The following is a 25,421-nucleotide window of genomic DNA, read 5'->3' as shown; positions in this document are numbered from 1 at the left end:
GACCAAGAGAAGAGCCAGGCCTGCTGAATTATAAATTGGGCTCTTCCTATTCCTCCCTCTCCACCTTGCTTCCGGTGCCTTTGCCCTGTGGTGGCTGGAAGCTCCGAGCCCAGGGGACAGTGGGTGCAGGCTCAGAAGGCGTGTTCGTCCTGCGGCCTCTTCTGCAGAGCTTTTAAGGTGTACTCAGGCAGGTTTTCTTCTCTGGCACCATTATATATTTAATAGGCCGTTGTGGGCTGGCCCGGGGACCTAATTGCCATTGATAGTGCTGCTTGCAGCCTGGAGTGCACTTTTCCCACAGAAATAAACACATTACGGAGGAAGTCTTAAAACAGCTGTGCGGGGTACAGAGGTGGAGCTATGGCTGAACTCCATATGGATGCCAAGTGCTGACGGCTGAGGATGCAGGCCAGGAGCAGTGGGTGTGCACTGCGTGATCAGAGAAAAGCTCCAGGAAAAGAGTTGGTCTCACAAGGGGGTTCCGTTTCAAGCTCTGTGACTGTTGGGATCTCTGCCTGGCTGTTGTGTGGTGGGCACTTAGCCTAGTCCCTGGCATATGGGTGACGGGATAGCATTTGGTGGAAAGAGTGGGTGTTGCAGACAGGGAAGGAAGCCTCCAAGATAGCGAGAGGTCCGGCTAGTGGGAAGGGGGCCAGAGTGTGATGGTGGGGCTAAGACTGAGGAAGCGAGCCCGTCAAGAACCCCAAATGTCTGCCAAGGTTTGAGACTGAGTTCTGTAGGCCATGGGGAGACCGATGAAAGCGGTCCTTGTAATAACACCACAGGACATGGAACATGGATTGATGGGAGAGGCTGAGCTACTTTGCCCAGACGCTTTTTGCTTTCCTCCTTGTTATCTGTTAAGAGTCAAGTGTGATGTGTTGGAAAGAAAGCGGGCTTTCAGCCAGCTGATGCTCCGTAAGCCGAGTGGCCTTGGGCTCTGCTTCACTTATTTGTAAATGGTGGTAATAATATCCATTTTCCTGGGTGGAAAGGATTAGAAACAATGCAAGAAGCAGGCAGCACAGTGCTTGGTATCAGCAGGAGCCTTGGCGTCACTGCAAGCTGTTGAATACTAGGCATAGGACATTGGTTGTGTGCATCGAAGGGCCAGTCTGGCAGGTGTGAGCAAGGGGCCATGTGATATGGGTGCCAGGTAGTGGGGTGTGTGCTGCTGGGGATCTCCTTCAGGGCCCCTCGGTGCCGACTCTCGTTCCCTTTCTTCTTTTGCTGGACTTGTGTGGAGACACCTGGGAGTTACCTGGTACATACAAAGAGGCCGAGGAGTTAAGTCTTGGTTTCTTCCCCTTCCTTCTGAAAGTGATCCTCTCTCAGGGCAGAGACACACCTACCAGACCACATTAATCCCTAGAGGGTTTTACCCCACCATTGTGGTTTTGTTCTGTGTGGCTTTTCTGTGTGGTTAATTCTGAAACTACATGCCGTAGGTTAGAAACAGATGTGTGGCTAGCTTATGGTCTTTTACACTGTGTCAACTGCTCTAACTTCCCACTGCTGTATACTAGACCCTCGTGGGGACAGAAGGAGTACCCGTGTTTTGTCCACCCTACTTGGTGGGCTGTCTGTCCCATTTTGCAGCCTGCTGTTTGTTCTAGTGACTGGAATTGTGACACAACTCTTATATGTTTGTTGAGGGACTGAGAGTTGGCCCGTTGGTCAGTGTGTCCCACTTCAGTGTGGCGTTAGGGCCTGTGCTAGTGTGGTGAGTCAGGCTGTGACCCTAGAGAGTGTATGGCTCAGGATATGAAGGCGCAGTGGCTGCACTGCACATTTAAGCAGCCTTGTTTTTGGCCTTGTTTTTCTGGCATAGCAGTGTCTCTTGCCCTGTAGCATGGGAGGAGCAATCGACTAGGTACCAGCTGGCTTCCTCCTCTCCCAGGAGCTCCACTTTGCATCCCCTTTGGCCACCCTACATAACACGCCTGTCTCCTAGCACTGCTTCCCAGCTATTAGCTGTGCTGTTGTGTGCACTGGGGGGCTAATGATCCTCAGATGGCATGAATGGCCTTTTTACATCTTTCTGTTCCTCAGATCACACAGAGACCCCAGTTGGGTGTGCAGTTTTTGGCTCATTATAGCTCTCTGGAGCAGGGGTGGAGTTCCATCTCCCGTAAAGAATGCCACCATTCCTCTAGCCCTTTGATGTCTTTGTCTGTCAGCAGATCTTTTAGACCTTGTTGGCAAGTGCTCACAAGGTCCAGGTTAAGAGCAGTAAACTGGGTTCAAATGTACAAGTGACCTAGCCCAGAGGTATGCTAGTCTGGGAGCCTCCATTGTTAGGCCATGTAAGCAAGTGTTCCCAGGGGTTTCCTTTCATCAAAGGGCCCCATCTTGCTGCATCCTGAGCAGAATATTTTATGTGCCCATTGAGGATACGGGCCAGCGTTAGCATCCAAAGGGTGAGATGGGAGTTTGGCCATTCAACAGATTCTTCTCCCCCCCCCCCCCAAGAATGGTTATTTCTTTGAAAACCTTTATGAGCTAGGTCATGTCCTGAGCCCTTTGGGTTGTAATGATAAATCAGAGCAGTACCATTCTTCCTTGAGTCAAATGTGAGTGACTTCATTCAGATAGGAGCTGCTGGCAGGGGAAGCAGGCATAGCGGTAAGAGAATGCGTAATGATCCCTCATCTGATGCCCAGAGTTGAAGCAAGGCTTTTCTGAGAACCCAAGGGCCCTGTCTCAGAATTGTGTTTTTAAAGGTCTCAGAATGCATTGATTTATAAAGGGGAGCAGTTAGGAATACAACTCATATTGAGGAAGATAGCAGTAACTTGTTGATAATGTATTTGTCGGGTTGGCAAGTTGTAAAAGATGTGGCTGGCGGGTTTGAGAATTTCTGGTGTTTTGTTTGTTTTTTTAAAGCAGGGGAGCCCATAAACAGCAGGTGAGGATATCTGCACAGAGAGAAAGAAAAGGCGATGTCTATTGGTAGAGTGGGTGACTGTAGACGGCCATCGGGTGCCGTCTCCATTCATCAATTGCAGAAAGCATTAGCACATTTCCGAGTACTCTGATGTTAACAAACACAAGGGGAGCTTATCTCCACCCATATTCATAGATGCTCGTGCCTGGTGTGGTACGCACGGTATATAATAACAACACTTGAGAAGCAGAGGTAGAGGTTTATGAATTCCACGCCAGCCCATACCATTAAACACTGCTCCAAAATGCCAAAGGCTGATGATGTAGCTCAGTGGTAGAGAGCTTACACACAGGTGGACCACATAAACAAAGCCCTGGGTTCAGTCCTCTGGGCCACATATAAGGTCGGACTCCTAGATACAGGTGCCTAGAAAACTCCAAGATTTGGAAATAAAAGGTGACTTGTAAACTTTATGAAGTTTTTTAGGTTTCTTTATTTTCATTGTATCATGGTGGGTGGGTGTTTTGCCTGCGTATGTCTGAGCACCACGTGCAAAGCTGGAAGAGGGCATTAGATCCCTGGAGCTCTAGCCATAGACTGGTGGGAGCTGCTAATGGGTGTTGGTCCTCTGGAACCCTGGTCCTCCGGACGAGCAACAAAGCTCCTAACCATCGAGCCCCCGGTTGGTAAGCTTATGTCATAGTTAGCACTGTGTAAGACATTCACCTGAAGGCCATCTGCTGCACTGGGGAGAGCTGGGCTTATTCTTCAGGATCCCTGATCGGACTTAGGGAGACTGCAAATGATCTGTCTGTATGTGACCAGGAAGAATGTAATTTGGTATGTAATTTGGTCCTAACTATGAAACTTTCTAGCAGCCTTTGGTTTTTTTAGATTTATTTATTTATTATATATGTGTGCTGCAGCTGTCTTCAGACACCCCAGAATTGGGCATCAGATCTCGTTACGGATGGTTGTGAGCCACCATGTGGTTGCTGGGATTTGAACTCAGGACTTCCGGAAGAGCAGTCAGTGCTCTTAACCACTGAGCCATCTCTCCAGCCCTAGCATCCTCCTTTTAAGAAAGTAGTTTTGAGTTTTCTATTCCTATCCTCTTTTAACCTAGCTTTGTTATTTTAGTGCATCTTTTATTGAGTTAAGTAAAACTTCAAAATATGCTCAATATCGATTTGTATGGGAATTAGGTTTTGAAACAACTGACTAATCCCCGAGCCCACAGCTAGAACTGCTGACTGAGCAGATGTGATGACTAATCTAAGCTGTCAGCTTGACACACTTGGGAAGAAGGAACCTCAATTGAAGAGTTACCTTCATCAGACTGGCCTGTGAGTATGTCTGTAGGGGTACTTCCTTGATTGCTAATTGATTGAGAAAGATTCAGCCCACTGTGGGCAGTACCATCCTTAGGCAGATGGGTCCGGGCTGTAGCAGAGTATGAACCTGGGAGCAAACCTCTTCTAGTTTTTGCTTCTAAGATCCTGCCCTGCTTGAGTTCCTGCCCAGACTTCCCTCAGTAAGGAACTGTGAACTGAAAGTGTCGGTTGAAGTATAAACCCTTTTCTCCCCAGGTTGTTTCTGGACAAAGTGTTTCCTTAAGCAACAGAAGGCAAACGAGGGCAGCAGGATATACGAGTGTGGTGTCCAGAACAGAGACATAGGCTGGGGACGTTAGTTTAGGAGTGCTCTTCTACAGAGAGGGATCTCCTGTGGAAAGCGTATGGTGGACTAAAGAGGGTGACTGAGCAAGCCAGAGGAAGCACAGCATGTGCTGAGAGAGGAAACTGGCTGGAGAGTTAGAGGGGGAGACCAAAGGATCCCAGAGGCTTAAGAGGGTGGGTACGGTGAGAACTGATACCGATAGGGTTTGTGGGGTAGGGGACATTGTTGAGCCAGATTCCAGAGGGATGAGGACTACACAGGGATGCAACGGAAAGTTCTGACTGGGGGGTGGGGAGGAGAGACATGGGGGTCCAGAGAAAGTGGCTTTAAAAGATTCACCACCGACAGCCTCTCCAGGAAGGCTGTAGCTAAAACCCACTTGAAGAGAATGTGCTGATTTCCCTAGCAAAGCTTTGATCAATAAACTTGAGTCATCTTTAATAATAATAATAATAACAATAAATAATATGTGAGGCTGAAGAGATGGCTCAGTGGTTAAGAGCAGAGGTCCTGGGCTCAATTCCCAGCACCTACATGGCAGCTCATGACTCTCTGTAACTCCATCTCTTGTAACTCCAGTTCTAGAGGCTCTGACACCCTCACACGTACATTCAGGCAAGACATCAATGTTCACAAAATTTAAAATAATTTTTTTAAAAGAATATGTACATAAAAACCTGACTTCTGGGCTGTCCAGAACTGTGGAGTGACTCTAATTAAGAGTAAGGCCCCCAAAAAAATCTCTATTCACAGATGTAATACTGCTGTGCATAGTAGCACATACCTTTAATCCTAGCTGGCAGGAGGCCCTTGGCAAGAGGCAGGCAGATCTCTGTGTGTGTTTGAGATCAACCTGGTCTACATAGGGAGTTTCAGGCCAGCTGGGCGGGGCTGTATAGTGATAACCTTGCCTCAGAAAAGGAGGAGTGGGGTGGGATAATGGCTACAACATTTGTGGTGCTTTAGTCAGTTTCTTCTGGCTGTAACAAAACACATGAGTCAGTTAACTTAAGAGGAAGAAAGGTTTATTTTGGCTCAGGGTTTCCAAGGTTTGAGTGCATGATCTCTGGGTCCTGTTTCTTGGGCACAGTCTGTCACAGGGACAGCTTGTTGGACAGGCTTGTATACTTTGTGGCAGGTGTGGAGCAGAGAAGGAGCCTGAGTCCCAGTATTCTCAGACCTTACTGCAGTTGGGAACCAAGCTTTGTATACTTGGGCCTCTGAGTAGCATTCCAAATCCAAGCTATAGCAGGGAGCATAAATTTGTGTGGCAGACAGTCATTTGGCAGGCAAGGTTACTGCTCTCCCCTGACTCGTGCGGCGTTCGCCGTATCACCAGTGTCCTGCTGTTTCACTTGGCCCGAGCACATGAAGTCTCTGCCTCCCCGTGAAAGGGCTTCTGGGGGAATCGCAGGCCTGCAGGTTAACAGAGGAAGATGGATCAGCCACCATGGCGCTTTGCAGTTGGTCACACTCGGTGGCTGGAAGGGAAAAGTGAACCCACTGGCCTTGAGGCTCTTCTTCTTAGCGCTATAGGGAATGGGAGAGAGCGCCAGACATGTCTCTGTTGGTGTTCCCGTTGTCAGGTGTAGAGAAGAATACAAGATCTATGTTCACACACTGGGCAGGCCCTGCATCTGCCCTCTTACACTTAGCCAGAGGTGAATCCTTTAAACTGCTTTGAAGCTCAGTTTTTATGTATCAAATGTGGGGGTGGCTCCACTTCCCACAGCAGTGGTTTATAGCAAGAACACATACATATCCTTTTGGGGTTAGGGGAGGTCCTGGAACCCAGGGCCTCACCCTTGCTAGACTGCTCTGTCACTCAGCTCTGAATCCCACCCTGCGTCCTACAAGCACGGCAGATAGAACCGCGTCTCTGAATGCTTAGTTTTGCTGCCTGTCAGATACCCTGATGCTTCTGATCCATGTCATTTGAAAAAGATGCAGGTGTTGTCGTCGTCCCCTGGATTGATTTTTGCGACTGCTTCTGAGTGGGGACCAGAAGGCTGCAAACGTGGATTTAGACTCATTGTTGGAGGACAGACTGTGTTAATGTGTTGAAAGCATGGCTGTGTACTGTGGGTCAGCAGCACTTGAGTTGTTTATTTTTTTTTTCTCTTATCAATTAGAGAAGCTTTAAGGTATGAATGGGTTTCCAGAGTGGGAATTCATCTCCTCCTCCCCCTCCTCCTCGCTTGCTCCTCCTCCCTCTGCTCCTCCTTCCCCTGCTCTCTAATTCTGTGTTTCTACCAGTTCATCCTTGTTAGCAGGCCTGGCACACTGGGCTGGCAGTCACCCAAAGCCCTCTTGGCCCTAGAAGAGGTTTTTCCAAAACATTAAAAGCCTCAGGGACTTACGTCTTGGTTAAATGCACTGCAGTTGCAATTTCAGGATAAGCAAACCTGTTTTATAGGCTCCTGGATCAATTGTCCAGCCCCCTGACTTGTCCCTTGTTGACAGCCACATTTGTGCTGTGCGGAATACAGGGAGAAACTATTCCGTTCAGTCCTTAGTATAAGGAAGCAAAAACCGGGCTGAGAATTCGTTAGCAGAAATGCTGGGGTCAGAAGCGCTTTGGATGTCTAATTTATTTAGAATGTTTGGGTATACCTGATGAGGGCTTGGTGATGGGTTCTGGTTCTGAAGATCATTTCCCTTTCAAATGCATCTTGTACGTTTCTCCTGAAGGTAATTTTATGGAATTATTTTTTATCATATGTGCATTTGGACCAGGTATCACATGTAGTCATCACATGTAGTCAGGTGTAGGATTGTCCACTTACCATGTTGCCACTCTGACGGTTTTGTGTTTGGACCCAAGCACGGTGGCACACATCTGTAATCCCTGCCATTCACTCCCTAATAAACAATGTGGCCACCTTTGTGTTTACAGAACAGGGAGTGACTGCCTTGTGGCTCTTCTTTGCTCCACCCTGGGTGCTGGGTTCCTTCAGAACTGGGTCTGAATTAGGGATCATTTGTGTAACCCTGAGCAAGTACTGTAGCTGAAATGCTGAGTTCCTCCTAAGCAAGTGCTGTGGCTGAAATGCTGAGTACCTCCTAAGCAAGTGCTGTAGCTGAAATGCTGAGTACCTCCTAAAGGCCCACGTGGAGGTCAGAAGAGGGCGCTGGGTTCCCTGAAATTGGGGTTGAGGAAGCTTATGAGTGCTGAGAATCGAACCTTGGTTCTCTGCAAGAGCAGCAGCAAGTGCTCTTAACTATTAAGCTATAACCCCAGCCCTCCTCCTACCTGTCTGTCTCCTAGCACTCAGGAAGCAGAGGCAGGTGGATTTCTGTGAGTTTGAGGCCAGCCTGGTAAACAGAGCTAGTTCTAGGACAGATACATAGAAACCCTGTCTGAAAAACAAACAAACTATATAGATATAGATATGTACATCTATATGTCTATATTGATATAGACATTTGAGGTGCTAGGATTATAGATAGGTCCCCATATCTATATAGATATCTATAGATATATGATCTAGATATAGATATCTATATAGACTATATCTATATAAATATCTATAGATATCTATAGATCTGATCTAGATCATTTATCTATAGATATCTATATAGACTATATCTAGATCTAGATTAGATATCTACCTATATCTATATAGACTATGTCTATATAGATACAGACTTAGATAGATATAGATCACCACCTAGCTCCCGTGGGTGCATGAGTGGCACACACCAGAGGCCTGTGTTTGTGTGTCCGCCCTCCCCCCATGCATCCCTCCGCCTACCACCTCCCTTCAGAGACCCATCGTGCTTAGTTGTGTTTGAAGCCTGCTGGATAAACAATGACATCAGAGACTGATGATGTGTCCCCAGACCTACTCTGCGGTCTGGCCTCCTGACTTAAGAGCGGTGCTCTGCCGCGTGGTCGGTGGCAAGTGTTTAGGGATCATCCTTTGAAGGAGTGTGTTCCTTATGCTTAAAAGTTAGTGTGATGTTGTATTAGCCCTTTTTATAAGAATTTGCTAGGTATGTGTTACATGCAGGGTATTTGCTGTCCTCCTCTTTGTGGTAGCTGTCGATGAGACCCAGGGCCTTGTACATGCTAGGCCAGTTCTCTACCACAGGGCTACATTCCAAGTCCCGTTTTAAAAATTCTACATACCAGTTCTTGCAAAGAAAACAGACAGACAATAACAAAACCCCTACAACTAAAAGCAAAACCAACCAACCTCCCTACAAACAGAACTGAAAACCCCTGGCCCCTGAAGTGGTGAAGTAGCCAGCTCGTAGCACAAGAGCAGAAAGGACAGGCAAGCGCTGGGCAGATGTGGGAAAATACCGTTGTCATTGCATAGCAGAAGACCATGGGGAGTGATGAGTGGCGTTTGGGCCATTTCTTACAGCCATCTCTATTTTTCTTTTCTTTGACTGAGCAGTTTTTGTTGGGGGTGGGGGGCTTGCACTTCTGGAGATTGAACCCAGGGGGACATGTTAGGTAAATTCCTTACCACTGACTTACATTCCGGCCCCAGTCAGTACTTCTGTTGTTCTTTGATTGGTGTGTGTGTGTGTGTTTGTATTTTAGAATGTGGATATTCACATGTGTATATGGGTGTGAACACGTGTGTGTCTTGTGTGTGTGGCCTCCTGATGTTGGTGTCAAGCATCTTCCTCCATACATCTCCACCTGAACCCAGATCTCACTAAGTTGGCTAGTTTTTTTTTGGCCATCTTGCTCCTGGGATCAAATCTCTGCCTCTGGAATGCTAGGATTATAGATGGGCCCCCACATCTGCCTGGCATTAACATGGGAGCTGGGGATTTGAACTCCTGTCTCCACATTTACACAAGCGTTTTACCACTGAGCTATCTGTCTCCATTGTGCCAGTGCCCTGACCCCACCAGGTATTTTGTTGTCTGTCTGTCTGTCTTTCAAGTGGAAATAGTGCTGGAGTTACAGAAAGGTTGCATGAAGGACGGACACAGGATTCTCACACAGCCTTTATTAAGGAGGCTTGAGTACATTTAGTCACACAGTTCCACTCCTCTTCTACATGTATAGAGTACATACAATGTTCCTAGCTCCAAGTGCTTCAGTCACGGGACACAGCGGAATTTCAGTCCTCCTGAACAGCCTTTCCCAGAACTAACTAATTCCTGTCATTAAGCAAAGGCTGTGTTTCCTATGACACAGGGATATTATCTTACCTCACACAATGCAGTGATTAAAATCAGGAAAGAGAACGGATGGCTCTAAGTGTGCACTGGGGAATGGGTCCAGGAACCCTGCTGATATGAAAGTCCACAAGCACTGGGATCCCTAAGACTAGCACAGTGTTTACATGTGTGTAATCCTCTGTGCTCTCTGGTTCTAGCTTGCCTGAGAAGCCTTTACACTGCAGATGTTGTGTGAATAGTCAGGGTGTTGGGTCTGTGGGGAGAACGGTCATTCTGCAGGTCATTCCAGGTGAACTCTCGAGCAAGTCTGATCTGAAGTTGATGGAGTCTGCAGGTGCATCGGCGGCACATTTGTAGGGCCAGCTCTGGACCCCAGTCGGAGACCAGTGTGCTCAGCCAGCCTTCAGCTCCCTGTGCAGGGGAGACTTTACTTGTTGCCTTTGTGACCTTGACTTTTGTTGTTGTTGTTTTTTGAATTTTTGTAGTGAGATTCATCTGGCTTATTTTTTTTTTTTCTTTGAGACAGGGTTTTTCTGTGTAGCCCTGGCTGTCCTGGAACTCACTCTGTAGACCAGGCTGGCCTCGAACTCAAGAGATATCCGCCTGCCTCTGCCTCCCAAGTGCTGGGATTGAAGATGTGCACCACCACTGCCCTGCTCATCTGGCTTTTTAAAGGATCTCCAATGGCTACAAAGTAGTGAAAACATAAGAAAAAATACAAGTTTTCTGCAGCTTGAGATTTTTGTTTGTTCATTACGTTTTAAAATAACATTTAAAATTACTTTCAGTTATTTGGTGTGTGTGTGTGTGTGTGTGCTCGAGTGCATGTGTGCATGTGTCATGTGTTTGTGTGGAAGTCAGAGGATAACACCCAGAGTCGGTTCTCTTCTCCCACCATGTAGGTTCTGAGTTCTGAACTTAGATCATCAGGCTTGGCAGCAAGCTCCTTTACCTACTTAGCCATCTCGCTGACCCTGTTTATTTCTTTTTGTTTTTTGGATCTTGTTCTGACTACTAACTCTCAGTCCTCCTGCCTCAGCCTCCCAAGTGGTGGGATTACAGATGTGTGCCACCACACCTAAGCTACAATTTGAGGTTTGATGTTTCCATTCAGTGTATCCTAGTGAGAGGCCATTGCCCCACTCTGCCCCATTACCAGTGATGTTACAGTTGGTCCCTACTTAACTAAGGAACTTTGTCATGGTTCACCCACTGTAAAGTTAGATTGGGAGACGCTGCGAGATATTCCCATAATATAGCCAAATGGTGGTAATTATTTTTTTTCTCTTAATTTAGAAATCAAACATTCTTATTCTGCCGAGTTACAAAGTAGAGAAAGAAGCATGCGGCTATCCAAGGGCAAACTACTTAGGTGCATTTTGTTCCCTGCCCGTCTCTTCTGACTGTCAGTATATTTGCTTGGAGCTGTGGTCATACCGCGAGGATTTCAGTTCTTCTTGTTTTTAAACTTAACCTCCAGGCACAAGCTTTTACATTGTACCATCATTCCTCCGTGCCAGTGGGTGCAGCCAGCCCCCTGTGGCGGGTGTTTAGGTTGTCTGCACAGATTTGACTCTTGTCGATGGGGCTATATGAGTCATATCTGTGCCAGAAGCTCTGCTCACCCCCTCAGGACAGCGCCTCAGAAGTGGAGCCACCAAGTCAGAGGGCACGAGCGCTTTCAAGAGACCCACTACCCCATGCCAAGCAGCTCGCCATAAAAATTGGCTGTTAGGTCCCTGCCAGCACCGTGAGAATCAGGATCCATATTTTAAGAGATTCGCTAATGGTGCCCCAACCCTTTTTTCTCCCTTTTTAGCCGTGGCCCACCAGCAAAGAGTTGTGTGATTAATTTCCTGTGTTCTGAGTTATGAAAGCAGGGGGACTTATTTCCAAAAATAAATCCCAGTGCCAGGGAGCACATTATTTTCCTCAAGCGGCACAGCGCTCCGCATCAGGCTCAGAGCTGACGTCTCACGTCTCAGGAAGAGCCTTCGGGATGAGGGGCGATTTGAGATCACATGTGAGGACTTGGGGTATCTAACCCAGGGTCTTTAGAGGGGATGGTGGTCTTCAGCATGGGCTAGCAATAGATGTCCTGGCAGGGGAGGGGTGTAAACCTCCCCTGGTTAGCATGGTTCGGGTGATGCAGGCAGGCCAGAGGATGTGGACTTCCGGAAGGGGGCTCATGTGGTGAGTTCCCACAGCCCTTTTTTTTTTTTTTGTCTCAGACACCTTGCTTGGAGCCTTGCAAGGGATGAGCTTGCCTTCAGCCTCCAGCAGGACCCCTTACTAGAAAAGGGCCAGATAGGGGGAACTGCAGAGGTCCCAACTGGTGGGTACCTGGATCGGGAGCCCATCCGATCGGAAATGATCAGTGAAAGCCGATAGCCAGGGAATGCACAAGTCGGTGGATCCCTCCAGTCTTCCGATACAAGGTTTGGCGTCCCAGGGGCGTATGAGAGCAGGTGTTGAGAATTTTCTTGTTGAAGCTGCTATTTAATTAGGTGCTTAGACCTATCTGTGTGTGTGCCAGAAGGTCTAGATTGACAGTGCCTCATGAAGACCCTATGGAGATAGCCCTCTGTTGTGTGAGGGAACCAAACATCCTCTAGAATGTTAACTACGAATCTTTAGCAAGTCTGCCCTTTTCATCTTGACAGGGGCTGCTTGAGTTCCGGCTCGCAGGGAGGATGACACTTAGGCAGACTCCTCTCAAGCCAGGCATAGCACTTCAAGGCTGTAGCCGGGCAGTGGTACACTCCTTTAATTCCAGCACTTGGGAGGCAGAGGCAGGCAGATTTCTAAGTTTGAGGCCAGCCTGATCTACAGAGTGAGTTCCAGGACAGCCAGGGCTACACAGAGAAACTCTGTCTCGAAAATCAAATGGCAACAATAACAACAACAAAAAAAAACCCCAAAAAGTTCAAGGCTGAGTTGAGCCTGGCCTATGTGGAGAGTTCCAGCACTGCTAGGGCTACGTCGTTCTTCCTGTGCTTTGTTGCGTCTGCGTGAGCATGTCCGATCCCTAGGAACTGGAGTTACAGACAGTTGTGAGCTGCCATATGGCTGCTGGGACTTGAACTAGGATCCTCTGGAAGAGCAGCCAGTGTTCTTAACCAGAGAGCCATCTCTCCAACTCCAAAGACTCCTTAACAATCACCACATAGTATTACTTAACGCTTACAGCCCATGGGCTGAGATTTAGTCAAATGCTCGCACTTGGTGCAGGGGAATCTGTGAAGCACGGCTCTCATTGCAATGGCCCAGCTGCTGCTTCAGAGGCAACCGTACCTTCTTGGTAGTCATAAGATTAGGTGTGTCTAATACTATACCATTAGGAAGAACTTCAGAAATCCCTTTTATCCCTTCGGTTTCCAGAGAAGGGCACAGACCGAGGAGAGATGACCTACTTACCCATGGTCACTCAGCCGGGAACTGACAAAGTCAGTACCAGCTCCTCCTTGCAGTGTGACTCCACCACCCCTCCCAGGTTTGGCTCTAAGTTCTCAGCGAGCCTGTTCTCTGGCATCCAATTCAGACCCTTGTCTGTCTTACCCCTCAGTCCCTTTCCCACCAGGTTCCTCAGTGTCTAGACTTCCAGATTCTGACATTTCCAAGCTATTTTGAGCAAAATGTGGGGTAAACTAAATTAAACTGGTTTCTTCACAGCTCCCAACACAAGAAGGGAGTCTTCACTCAGGTGACGGAGGGAAAAGGCTTGAGCCCCACCTCCACCCTTCCCCGTAAATGTTAAACTTCTGTCCCCAAATCTCCCTGCTTCTACAAGCAGGGTTTTACATAACTGGCCATTGCTGGCTCTGGAACTCACAGAGGAGGCTGAATTCGTAATGACAGTCACTGCCTGTCATTCCGGGGGGTGGGGAGGGTGCTGGCACATGCCCGGAGATAGCCTTTTTATTTTTATTTTTCATTTTTTTCTTTTTTTAGGTGGAGGGTGTAAGGTGATGAGGATTGTTGTCACTGGTGAGCCTCTGGGTGTGTAGATGGTAGCGCTGCTGGTTGGCTCAATGGAGAGGAAGGGGTGTGTGTGTGCTGTGAGGAGGTGGGGAGTGGGGACCGGGCAGGGCAACGTGGAAAGGGAGGCCTGGCACATAGCACAAAGGCCCTGCTGGGAACAAATCAGGGGTTACTGCCGCATGTCAAATGTCTGTACCCTTGAACTTGTGAAGCAGGGTATCAGTGTAAAGTCCTCCTTCCTGGCCATTACTTCTGTTGCTAGGAAGTGGCTCCTTTCCTTTGTGGCCAGTTAGGCTAGAAGCCCTTGAGTGGAGTCATGGATAATTTGAAGCCCTGCCTCTACTGTGTATCTACAACATGTCCTTGGTCATCTAACCTCTGGTGCCCTTCCATCTTCTGTAGGACACAAGTACCCACCTGCTGGGTTACCCTCGCGGTAATTTTGTCACCATGCGCGCACGAAACCTGGCAGGGTTCTAAATGTGCTGTGTGACCTCTACAGCAGGTCGCTATGCAGATGGCTAAACACGCCAGGTTTTCTGGTGCAGAATGTGCGTACGTGTGCATGCCTTCCTGCCTGGACCTGTGGCTCTGCCTGATTGCAGGCGAGGTCTCCGGGAGGAAGAGGAGGTCCCCGGTTGTTGTTGTCCTTGCTCGCTAATCGTACTCAGAGGCAATTAGCACTTGCTATGCGCTCTGTCTGCCAAGTATTGCATTAGGTTCATGTCTTCCTCCTCCCTCATTTAATAATGAGCCAAGCCACCAGGTGAGCATTGATATTATCCTCTGCCCTTCTGGGTTGAGAGATGGCACTCAGCAGTCTAGTAACAAGCCTGAGGTCTTGTAAATGATGGCAACTGGATTCATGCCATGTCTTGTTTGACCCCAGAGTCACTGCTCTTTTCAGGGTGTCTAAAAGATGCCATGGGGCTGAGGATGGAGGGGATGCCCAGAAACAGATGAACTGTGTGGTGGGAGAGAGGCAGCCATGTAGATAGGCGAGCTATTCAGAGACATCCTTCCCTTTACCCCATTTGTCCTAGGATGAGGGTTTCACAGGACCCTGAAGAAAGCCTTTCGTTCACTGAAGGGGAGAGGGGGTAGTGGAAGGGGACTGGTGATTGGGGCAGGGTGATTCTCTGATGATGATGTGGGGTGATCTTTTATGGTACCACCAGCAGAATCGGCGTTGAGGGGAGGGTCTCCTCTGTAGTAGAAAAGGGGACCTTTGTTCTCCATCAGTTTCAACCAGGGAAGTATTTTATGGGTCTCAGTGCAATAGGGGCTGAGCGGCAGTACAGATGGTCAGAGGAGAGTGAGGTGTGAAAAAAGGTCATCTTTCCTCCCCTCTCACTCCTGAGTTCTTGACTGCCAGTGCGAAGACTTGCCAAGCCCAGGAACTAGACTGGTGCTGGCTGGGAAGCTGCTGGCTTTGGGAGCACTCCAATACCGCCTTTTCCTCCCTGGAGCACAGCAGGTTTACCGATAATCTGGGCATCATTAACGCTGCTATTGTGGCTATAACTATATCGTTGTCAGGCAGGCTTGTGGGTTGTGACTTGAGGAGCGGCGTCTGCTGGTCTCTGGGCAAGGTGATCCGGGTTCACTGTAGCTTGTGTCAAGGGAGGGAAGGAGCCTTGCTGGAAAGGGTTAACAGAGGAAGCAGAGGAGAAAATAGACTGTTCAGTGGCTGAAGGAAAGGGGGCCTTAAGGGGTAGGAGGAGGGCTTTCCTCCTGGCTGCCTCTGTGGGTGCTTGTGAGGGCGAGTAAGGACTTGGGGCCCTTTCTTAGAAGTCTTAGCTTATGCCACATCTCCCTATGTTCCCTGTGGTCTGGCCATTCTGGTTGGGTTTCCTCTCTCTGTTAGGCCTCCCGCAGACCCTGAGTCTTATGTGCCCAAGGCACCTGCAGGCTCTCTCTCCTCGGTGGGGACCCTCTAACCAACTCTGCCTTCTTGATGCTTCTTTTATTACCCAGCTCTTGGACTGGCTATAATGCCTCAGTGTCCTGGCTTCCAGTCTTTCCTTTCCCCCAACATGCTTTCTCATAGACTGTGGCAGCCTCCAGGCTTTTCCAACCTTTCCCCACTCTACTCGCCCTGCCTTCCTGTCTCACCCCTGGGTAAGGTCTCACTCCTGTTCCTAACACCATCCTTTTTCCTGGGCTGGGCCCTTCTCCCTGGTCCCCCCTCTGGCTCCAGTTGCCTCACGGCTTATCGTCTAGCCTGGAGGACGTGTGGTGCTCATGGGTGCTTTTTCACATGTCTGTTGGCCACGGTCCCAGAAATCTTAGCCCACTGCCATCTTCTTCAGTCCAGGAAAAAAAGCTGCCTCTGCCATTGGTCCGTCTCCCGTGTTTGGCTGCAGTTCCATCTTTGGAGCTGTTTTAGACTTTCTTTTCTTCCGCCTTCACTTCCTGTGAATGGTCATTGGAGATGGCTGGATGGACCCTTTTCTCTTATGTGCTCAGTCAGCTGGCTGGTCCCTCTATCCCTGCCACCAATTCTGGAGTTCACCAAGATGAGTCTGATGTCCATCCTGCCACTCCCCTGATGACCACTGTCAAGTTCTAGACTGTCAGAGGACCAACTCCCGGCCTTCCTCAGTGTCCATTCTGGATGCTTATTGTGCTGCAGTCTCTCTGGATTTCATGGTTCTTTCCGGACCTCTTAGAGCCACCAAGGGCTCACTTGGTGACATGTTCTCCGAGGGATGGCATCTGTAGGCCCAGTGTGATTTCTTGTGTTTATTAAGCACTCCTGAAGACACTCAGGATATCTTCTCTCCCCCACCCCTTCCAGAGCTCTTAATCTTAAATGGGGATAAGGACCCAGTAAGGCTGCAGACCCTTCACAGAGATGTCTATGCAAGCCTGCTGTTAGGAAGGGCCAGTGCCAGCCCTAGCTTCTCCTTGTGTGGTGGATTTCAGGCAAAGTCAATTTGCTGAGGGTATTTTCAGAGAAGCTTAGAAGTAAACACTGGGCCTGAGGCTTTAGTGGCTGGCTGGAAGGTGGCAGGTTCATCTCAGGTGGCCCTTGGTTGTTGGATGACCTAAGGGACTGTTGGGATTCATATAAAGGAAGCCAGGGTCGGTGGGAGATGGGGATTTCTATGGTTTCAGCTATGGGCGCTGTGTCAGTGAGGCCATATAGCACTTTTGCTGCGTGGCAGGTGCCTGCCAGACCCAGGGAGGTTGATGTGGAAGGGAGGGTCCCTGGCCAGTTATGTTTCCTGATGGTATTGTCTGAGGGAGGAAGGCAAATCAGCAAGTCTCCGTGTTTCTCTCCCACATTGTCCAGTTGTTTTCTCAGTCACTGCTCTGTGTGTGTGTGTGTGTGTGTGTGTGTGTGTGCACTGAGCCATGGACCTTTTATGGCTCAGCTCACAAGCCCGCTTGCAGCAGTGGGATGTCATGTGGTAGTCAACACTGAAGGGACGTTCTCCTGAGCTTTGAAGATGGTCTGCACAAAGCGGCAGCTCCTCAGGCATGGTGAGCAGCGCTGGCAAGGGAAGGAGCCTGCTGACTCCCCCTGGGGAGAAGGCACTCTGATTCTAGTGGCAGATTTCATTGGAACTTGTTAGAGTCTGGTCTTGTCTCTCTCTTCCCCCGTTGATCTGGCGGTGGACATTAGATGTTATGTTACCCGACGTTCTTAGAGTGCTTCGTGACTTTGTAAAGCACCTTTAAGGAGTTGTCCCATGTGTCCTAGCAATGTCCCCAGGGAGCTATCATCATCCCCATGGCACAGGTGAGTCACTGGGCCTCTGAAAGGTTCAGTGCTGTTGCCCAGCACCTTAGCTTTTGAGAGGTGAAGCATAGACATAGGTCAAGACATTGGGAGGCAAAGAGGAGATGGCTTGACTGGTGTGGGGCACATCAGAAATTTAGATTACTTGTTTGCATGGTTCTGGAAGAAATTCAGACTCCTCTCACGGTGGAAGAGGACAGTACATGGTCTCCAGTTGCTTTTGTGCGTGTCTCTTCTCCATCGCCTCTGACCTTCTAGCAGCTGGTGGCTTTGTAGCCTGCTGCAAACACATTGGTGTTCTGTTGCTGAGAAGAGACACCATGACTACCACAGTTCTTCTACAGGATAGAATAAAGCGTTTAACTGGGGCTGGCTTACTGTTCAGGGGTTTAATCCATTATCCTCATGGCAGAATGGATGGTGGGATTCAGACAAACATGGTGCCGGAGAGGTACGGAGAGTTCTACACCCAGATCAGCAGTCGGAGGGAAGAGAGCAGGACACTGGCCCTGGCTTGAGCTTCTGGCATCTCAAAGCCCACCTCCAGTAACACAAGTCCTCCAACAAGGCCACACCTACTCCAAAAGGTCACACCCCCTAATCCCTGTCAAGTAGCATTGAATGACCAAGCTTTCAAACTTATAAGCCTATGAGGGCCATTACTATTCAAATCACCACACCCGCTGACAGCGTCCCGTCCCAGGCCCACCCCTCACCATCATCATGGAAACGCATCCTGCCTCTCTCTCTTTTCTAGGTTCTCTCACCCTCGTTCTTTATTTATTTCTTGTCTCAGAAGAGCGTGGGTTCCCATGACTCTCTGAGAAAAAGTGTGTTGTTGGTACACTTCGCACATGTGAGTTATCTTCAGCTGGTGTGACAAACTCCTCCTGGCTGGCAGGTGGTGTGGCTGGGTGTATGGTGACACTTCTGAGAACTCTGAAGGCTGTGCTCTCCAGACTGCGGTGCAGAGAGCTCTTGCCCCTGGTCTTTCAAGGGTAGAGCTGCCTTTTAGGATCTCCTTTTTTGTCAGCACTGTTCAGGAAGTATTCAGTTGCGGCACCATGTAAGCTGGCCTGGAAGATCTACCTCCTTACTCCTGTGTCCCCCCATCCACTCTGCTTCCAGTCAGCTCTCCCTCATGCCTGCAGAGGCACTGGGCATCTCCAGGCCCCAAGAGCTTGGGGACACTCGGCTTGTTCTTTTGTCTGTCTTGTTTGTTTATTTGTTGTTTTTCAAGACAGGGTTTCTCTGTATAGCCCTGGCTGTCTTGGAACTCACTCTGTAGACCAGGCTGGTCCTCAAACTCAGAGATTTACCTGCCTCTGCCTTCCAAGTGTTGGGACTTAAGGTGTACGATTAGCCAGATCTCTGCAATTGTTCGGCCGAGTGAGAAAAGCTTAGCCTTACACCCATCCATTCCATCCTGGGTGTAAGAGAAAACTTGGGTTCTGTGTATTGGTGCTTCTAGGTGGGATGGAGTTTTCAGACTGTCACGTGTGGCCCTTGCAATCAGACATCACTCTCTTAGAGAGTTCTTGTCAATCTCACTAGAGTACACAGAGGGCGTGGGTAAGGTGGGGACTGGAGTGGGCCAAGCGGGAACTTTAGAGGTAAAGAGGTAGGTGTGGTACTCTGGGAGGGGTTGTTTCACTCCATCTTCCAGCAAGAAACATGTGGTTTCATAAGGCTGGCCTTGTTAACAGTCAGCCATGGAAGGGGGAAGGCTCGGCAGGCCCTACCACTTACTGCTGAATTATTGGTCACTGATAATATTCCAGGAGATGAGTATCAGGGTCTTCAATTTTTTTACCCACTGCCGAGCCTACAAGGATCTGAAGTAAAGCTCTACCTAAACCCATGGCCACAAAGATGCTCTAAGTCAAATTTAGTGGGTCAGGAGATCAAATGAACCAGTGTGAAGAGAGGTTTGTGGGGAGGGAGGGTTGGGTTGGGATGGTAAGGTTACAGGAGACAGTGGGGGTGAGAGAAGTCAGGGGGCATCGTGTACAGGTGTGAAATTATCTAAGAAAATTTTTATGTATAAAAACGTTTTAAATTTCAGGTTACAAAAAGAGCATGTGTTTTTGGGTGGATTGTCTGTGGGCACCCTGGGTGAGAGAGAAGTTAGACTTCATGGGCTTTGGCTGCTTTGGTCTCTAGGTGGTCCTGCCAACATGGCTGTCCTCCACAAAGGTTTCTTCGCTCATTGAGAGAATCTCCGACCCTAAGGACTTGAAGAAACTTCTCAGGACCCGCAATAACGTGCTGGTGCTTTACTCGGAATCCGGTAAGTGGTCCCTCCAGACCTATCAGGGTGCCGTGGGAAGCAGGGGGGAGAGTACCAGAGGGGGCGCTAGTATTCTTCACTCTCCTTGAAGGTGTATTTGGTTATTTGGGGGGTCATATTGCACTTCCTTCTTATGAGCATCCTGTGGGAAGAATCCTTTGGATCCCCAACCTAGCCTGACAGGGAGGAGCCTGTGAGTGCCGGGTGGACACCTTGACTCCCTGCCAGCCACAGGCCCCAGCCCTGCTGGGGCAGGCTCCGTGGGAGCTGCAGATTAACTACCAGGCTGGCCTGTTGCCAATTGAACTGGTCCCAGGTCTGCGGACATTCACCTGAGCAGGTGGTCCTGGTCTTGCCTGACCTCTGGGTGTCCTGCTGTGGGGTGAGATGCAAGACTGACTTTGGAGTAGACTCTCAAATTGAGGCCCAGCCACCTCTCCAGGAAGGAGCAGCCACCTGCCACTCCACTGACCTTGGGCTGGTTGCGACTACACTGGACAGTTTGCTTGGCTCTTGGCAGTGACTTTGGGGAAGGGCAAGTGGCTGGCTGTCACTGTGATTCCAACAGAGTTAAGTGTTTTTGCTGTTCCTGAGGACGCCAAGTTTTCTGTGTCCTGGAGAAGTAGCAGCTAGTGGCTAGGCTCGTTCTGGGCACAGATCCTCTTGGCAACTCATCCGCTACACAGATTCCCATTGGCACTCTGGGCTGATGGATGATTTGGCCGTGTGTCCCTCGAGAAGGCTGTACCCTCTGAGCATTCACGACATATGGCCATTCTTACCCCTTACTGCTCCTGGGGGTCTGGATGCACTTTTACCGAACTATCTCTTGGGAGCCCAGTGTGTGAGCCTACTGTTTTTCTGAAGTAGGGAAACTGAGGCAACGGGAATCTCTGTTGGGGCTTTTCTTGTGTCTGGGCTGGTTGTTAGTGAGAAACTCTTTGGGGTAACCCTCTGGTAAACTGCTGGGTTTTTCTCTCGGACAGTCCCCGTGACTGAGGGAGCCATTATGACTGTCTCATTTGTTCCTTGCCACAAGGGAGGCAGTGCAGACTGTCAGGTAGTCTCCCATTTATAAATGAGGTCACCAGGGATAAGAAGACATGACACGTGAGGCCAGCCACACCTGGTGGCAGAGCCGGTCCCATATGGCATCTCTGCTTCTCATTTCTTCAGATAGAGTCTAGGGGAAAGTGGGCAGCTCTGCAGTCATGGCTTTGGAACCAGCACAGGCCTGAGACAGAAGTCTGGCGGAGTTGGAGAGTGGGAAGTTGGGGTTCATGATGGAGTCGAGGGGTCACAAATGAAGGGAGAGCCTGACCATCACTTTGCTCCTTACCTGACCCCACCTTTGTTCAGTTCATTGGAAGTACAGCCTCTGTGCTGCCTCGGCACACTGGGGCAGGGCCTGGGTAACGGTTCACTTCCTGCATCTTGTCTATGCTTACTGCCCCAGACTCTGGCTTCTGATGGGTTTAGTTTCCCTCCTCCCATCCTTCCAAGCCACTTTTCCCTTCCCATGGTGGGGTTGCTTTATCTGCACCCCCACCCCGCCCTACCCCACTGGTGTGCACAGTGGAACAATGGCCTCCCTGCTTCAGTGGTTTGCTGCCTCCTGCTGCCCTGGCTGGGGTTTCCTGGGAATGCCTCCTCTGAACGACTCTGAGCGTGTTTCTTTAGCAGTGCTTATTGTTCGTATCTGTGAAAGGCTCAGCATGCTTTGTATTCACAGACAGCTCCCGTTTCCACCCTGGAAGAGGAGCGCCTTGGAGGCACATAATTCAGATATCATTTCTGCTTGGCTTTGGGGTGTACCACGGGGTTTGGGGCAAGAGAAGGCAGCAGATTGCTGTTACCAGGATCTGCCTGCTGGGCCCTTTGAGTGAGTTCACAGGCTGGTAAGGAGGACGTGACTGAGAGTCTGCCAGGTACAGGTATCAAACACCAGCTGTAAACACCCTGGCAGTGTTGAAATCCTGATCCAGAAGCTCTGTCCAGACACCTGGACACCCAGACCAAAGAGGGACTCTTGTGCTCACCCCACCCTGCCCATGGTCCAGAGCCCTTGGACACAAACGTTTGATCTTTCTTTCACAGAGGTAGCAGCTGAAAGTCATCTCAAGCTACTGTCTACTGTGGCCCAGGCAGTGAAAGGTCAAGGCACCATCTGCTGGGTGGACTGCGGGTATGTACTGGGGATACAGGGCATACTGGCCGGGCTAGGGGTAAGCTTGGGGCCTCTGGTGGCTGAGGAAGAAGAGAGAGGATGATAGAGAGATCCCTGAGGTCACATGGGGTCCCTTCTGCCTCGCAGAGGGAAGGTTTGGCTCCCTACCCCTGTCTGCCCATTCCATGGACTCCTTTCTCCTCATTTTCCTGAAGCTCTCTCTTTCCTTTATGTCCTGTGTATTGCCTTATCTTCTCAGAGGGTGGTAGGGCAGAGGAAGTCTTCCCTATTGGAAAACAGGAGCCTTGATTCTAGACACGGGTGATTTTCAGGGCCACCCAGTTGGCTCGTGGTAGGTCTGCAGCAATAGCTGTAAGCCGTGAGCTTCATCTCCAGTCCAGGCCCTTCTCAATCCTGCAGTACACTTTGGCCACCAGACTCTGCCGCCGTGGCCCTGAGGCCAGCTCAGGCCTGTGCCGGTTAAGTAAGTTGGTGAACCCTAGGCAAGAGTAACCTTGCTATTCTGAGTCCTAAATTGACTGATGGTCTGCTGCAGGCCGTTTACATCCTCTTTCCGTGCTGTGTTGGTACACACTGAATTTTAAGCTGCAGAGGAGAGAGAGAATAGCACAGGAGAGGCATGTGTGGAGGAGCGTGCATGCATGTGCATGGGTGCATGTGGCTACCTTCATGCCTCCAGATTCATGTCAACAGTGGCTGAGCAGTTGGACCGCTCACTGGGTGGCCACTGAGGTCTCGGCCATTGGTTGACTCCAGTTTATAGTTGGCTTGACAGCACTGCTACCTTTCAGGTGTCTCCATCACCCCCATATGACTAGCAGTGCTCCATGTCACTGGGTAAATGACACAATCTACCAGAGGATACTCTGGAGTTTTCCATACCTGAAGATGACAGTGCTTTTGCCAAGCTGATGGGGCCTTATTGTAGGGCATTCTTAAGAGGCTTACAGGTTCCAGGAGCGAGCGGAAGAGCTTTGATGTAGTGGCTCTTCCTTCCAGGTCTTTCCATTAGCTTTTACCAAGTACTTACTGTGTGCTTTGAGGATTCACAGATGAATAGCTGTGCCTTCTAGGGGCGCAGTACGTGAGGAAAAAGCAGACACACAGGCCAGGGCTTAGGCTGCCAGCCAAGTGAGCAGTGCTATAAAGAGGCTCCATAGCCAAGAGGCAGTCAGTGCACAGGGCCCGGAAAGGTCAAGGAAACCTTTGCAGAGGCAGCGATGTTCCAGGGGCGGGGCAAAGACCCTAGATGATCATGTGCTCATACTGCCCTGGCTTTCCCTGCCAGAGCTCCCTGCAGCCTGGCCCCCAAGGGCTGCCTGTGGGGATGAGCGTCCTGCTTCCAGAGGGGCTATGGAACCTCCACAGCAGGATACCTGAGCTAGTAGGACGGGGTGGGGGTGGGGGTCAGTGAGTAAAGCGAGATCAATTTAGAGATTAGGACAAAATTGTAGTCTGAGTGTCTGGCATTAGCGCCAATGGGAAAATCCTGTGAATTTAATATGCTCGAATTGAACTCTAGGCAGAGGTAGGTTAGGGCTTAGAAAAGGCACCTTGTTCAAGAGGCAGGTCTGGTCCAGTCACTGCCCCTGGTTTATCAGGTTTATCCTTGTAAGAGGAAATACAATCTCAAAGTAGTTTAGCCAAATGGGTAGATTACGGCAAAGCCCGGATATCTGGGTCTGGGCTTGGGGTTAGAGGCAAAGTACTGCCGACCGACTCTTCCCATAACAGCCCAAGGGACAGTGCTCAGGTTCTGATCCCTATTAGCTACCCTGAGTGGTAGGTCTCAGGGACTCTGTTAGACAACAAGAACCCAAGGGATGAGCTGGCTTCTGCCCTTCTGCCTATTCATTCTACCTCCTAGTCCTTAGAATGTACCCTGTGAAGCCGTAAGGCACTCACCACGTGAACTGCATGGGAGCCTAGACATCGCCTTGTCCCGCATGCATCCTGTGTGTGTCTGTGAGTTTGAAGATGAGACCCTCCTGCTCCTGGCAGAAGGGTTTTGAGATGGCTTTCTGGCACTCTCTGCTGAGGAGGGAGGAAGCGGCTTGGAGACTCTGTTCCTCTTTTTGAGTATTGCTCTGAAGCATCAGATGGTCCGCCTAGCCACCCCACAGTAAGTTCTGCTGAGGTTCCCATCTCAGTCTCCCCAGCTAGACTTCTTGCCTTGGCTCTGGAGAAGGAGCCCTCCCTGAAGAGCAATTGGGTGTGGAGTCCATAGCATGCTTTGCTGTGTTCTTTAGAAGTGTAAGGTGAGCTGAACATGTGGTACACACCTGTAATACCCAGTACTCAGGATGCTGAGACAGGAAGAGTGTGAACTGGAGGCCCACTGTGGAGTGGAGTAGATTTTGTATGACTGCAGAGCAGGGGACCTGGCTTCGAGTTCCACTGTGGAACCTCTGCAGATCACCACCTACTTCTGGACCACGTTGTAACCATCCATGAAATGCACAAGAGGAGCTTTCAAATCGTTCTCATCCCGGAATCATCTGGTTCGGAAAGTGCCCAAAGCTGCCAGCTCAGTGTGCTTAGCTCTCTGGTGAGCATGTGCCTTCCAGTGCCAGAGTGTCTGCTCTGTGGGGCCTCCTCTCATTCTGAGTCTCCTCTCCTCTCTGAGGTGCTGAGGTGCTGTCTGTCCTCTGTCCCCTTCTTTCTCTTCCTTTGCACTTTACTCCCAGAGAGGAGCAGAGTCTCTGCTACTCCCGTTCTTTGGGCCTCTTCTCTCCTTCCAAAGATAATTCTGTAACTCTGATTTTTCCTACTCTTCCCTTGCCCTTTACACACACACGCACACGCACACACGCACACTCGCCGATGCTCATGTGCCGATGCTCACGTACTCCTCTGTTGACGTTTCTCCTCGTCCTTGGCCATTACTTGAGCGCATGGATCCGGTCTATGGATTTGTCACTTCTTCCTTCCCCCTCTCCCTCCCGGCTCCTACCTCCACAGCTGCTGGGTAGGCCACAAGTGAGGGTGTTGGTAGTTCCCCGGTGCTCTGGGCCCTGGTGTGGCACTGATGGGGCCTGGTGTGGAACTGCCATCTAGGAGGCTGAACTGGAGCCAGCAACAGACACTAGGCCTGGTACGTTAGTTCCATGGGCAGGCTTTCTCCTCACCTGCTGCCAGCTTCTCTCCCTGGAGTCTTCGGCTACTGCCTAACCACACTCCCTTGCTTCCCCTTTCCCGTCTGCCTGATTTCCCTGAAGCAGTCCCCACATGCAAGGTTGCGGGCCTGCCTGCCAGGGCAGGTGGGATGTATTTGGAAGTCTTACATTTTCTTCTAAGAATTATTTAAAATTCGCATTTCCACCTTCTTGCCTAAGCAGGGCAAATGTTACTTCCCACGGGAGAAAATAGACTCCCATAAGAAGTGTCATGCTTGTTGGTTGTGTGGCTGCAGGTATCTTCTGGCATATGGTGTGCTTTGGGGAAGTACGTTCTGAGGAGCGAAGCCTTAGACTAGTGTTTCTCTGCTTACCTAATGCTG

The 25,421-nt window shown here is 49.8% G+C and overlaps 1 protein-coding gene across 2 annotated transcripts in view; it reads left to right on the top strand.

The window, feature by feature from the left end:
- The window catches only part of Pdia5 (protein disulfide isomerase family A member 5), an 85,704-nt gene that overhangs the window by 4,442 nt on the left and 55,841 nt on the right, over positions 1-25,421 (top strand). Inside the window, exons 2-3 of one of the 2 annotated variants that reach the window (XM_021185452.2) lie at positions 19,608-19,734; positions 21,832-21,919. In XM_021185452.2, coding sequence (XP_021041111.1) covers positions 19,608-19,734; positions 21,832-21,919 — 215 coding nt within the window. Of the gene's footprint in view, positions 1-19,607; positions 19,735-21,831; positions 21,920-24,160; positions 24,471-25,421 lie in introns of those variants that run through there. The other variant, XM_029470301.1, reaches the window with a different exon arrangement.

Source organism: Mus caroli, chromosome 16 (assembly GCF_900094665.2).
Source record: "Mus caroli chromosome 16, CAROLI_EIJ_v1.1, whole genome shotgun sequence".
NCBI classification, from domain to species: Eukaryota; Metazoa; Chordata; class Mammalia; order Rodentia; family Muridae; genus Mus; species Mus caroli.
Note: the sequence above shows the minus strand (reverse complement) of the source record. Positions and strands in the feature narration are given on the sequence as shown.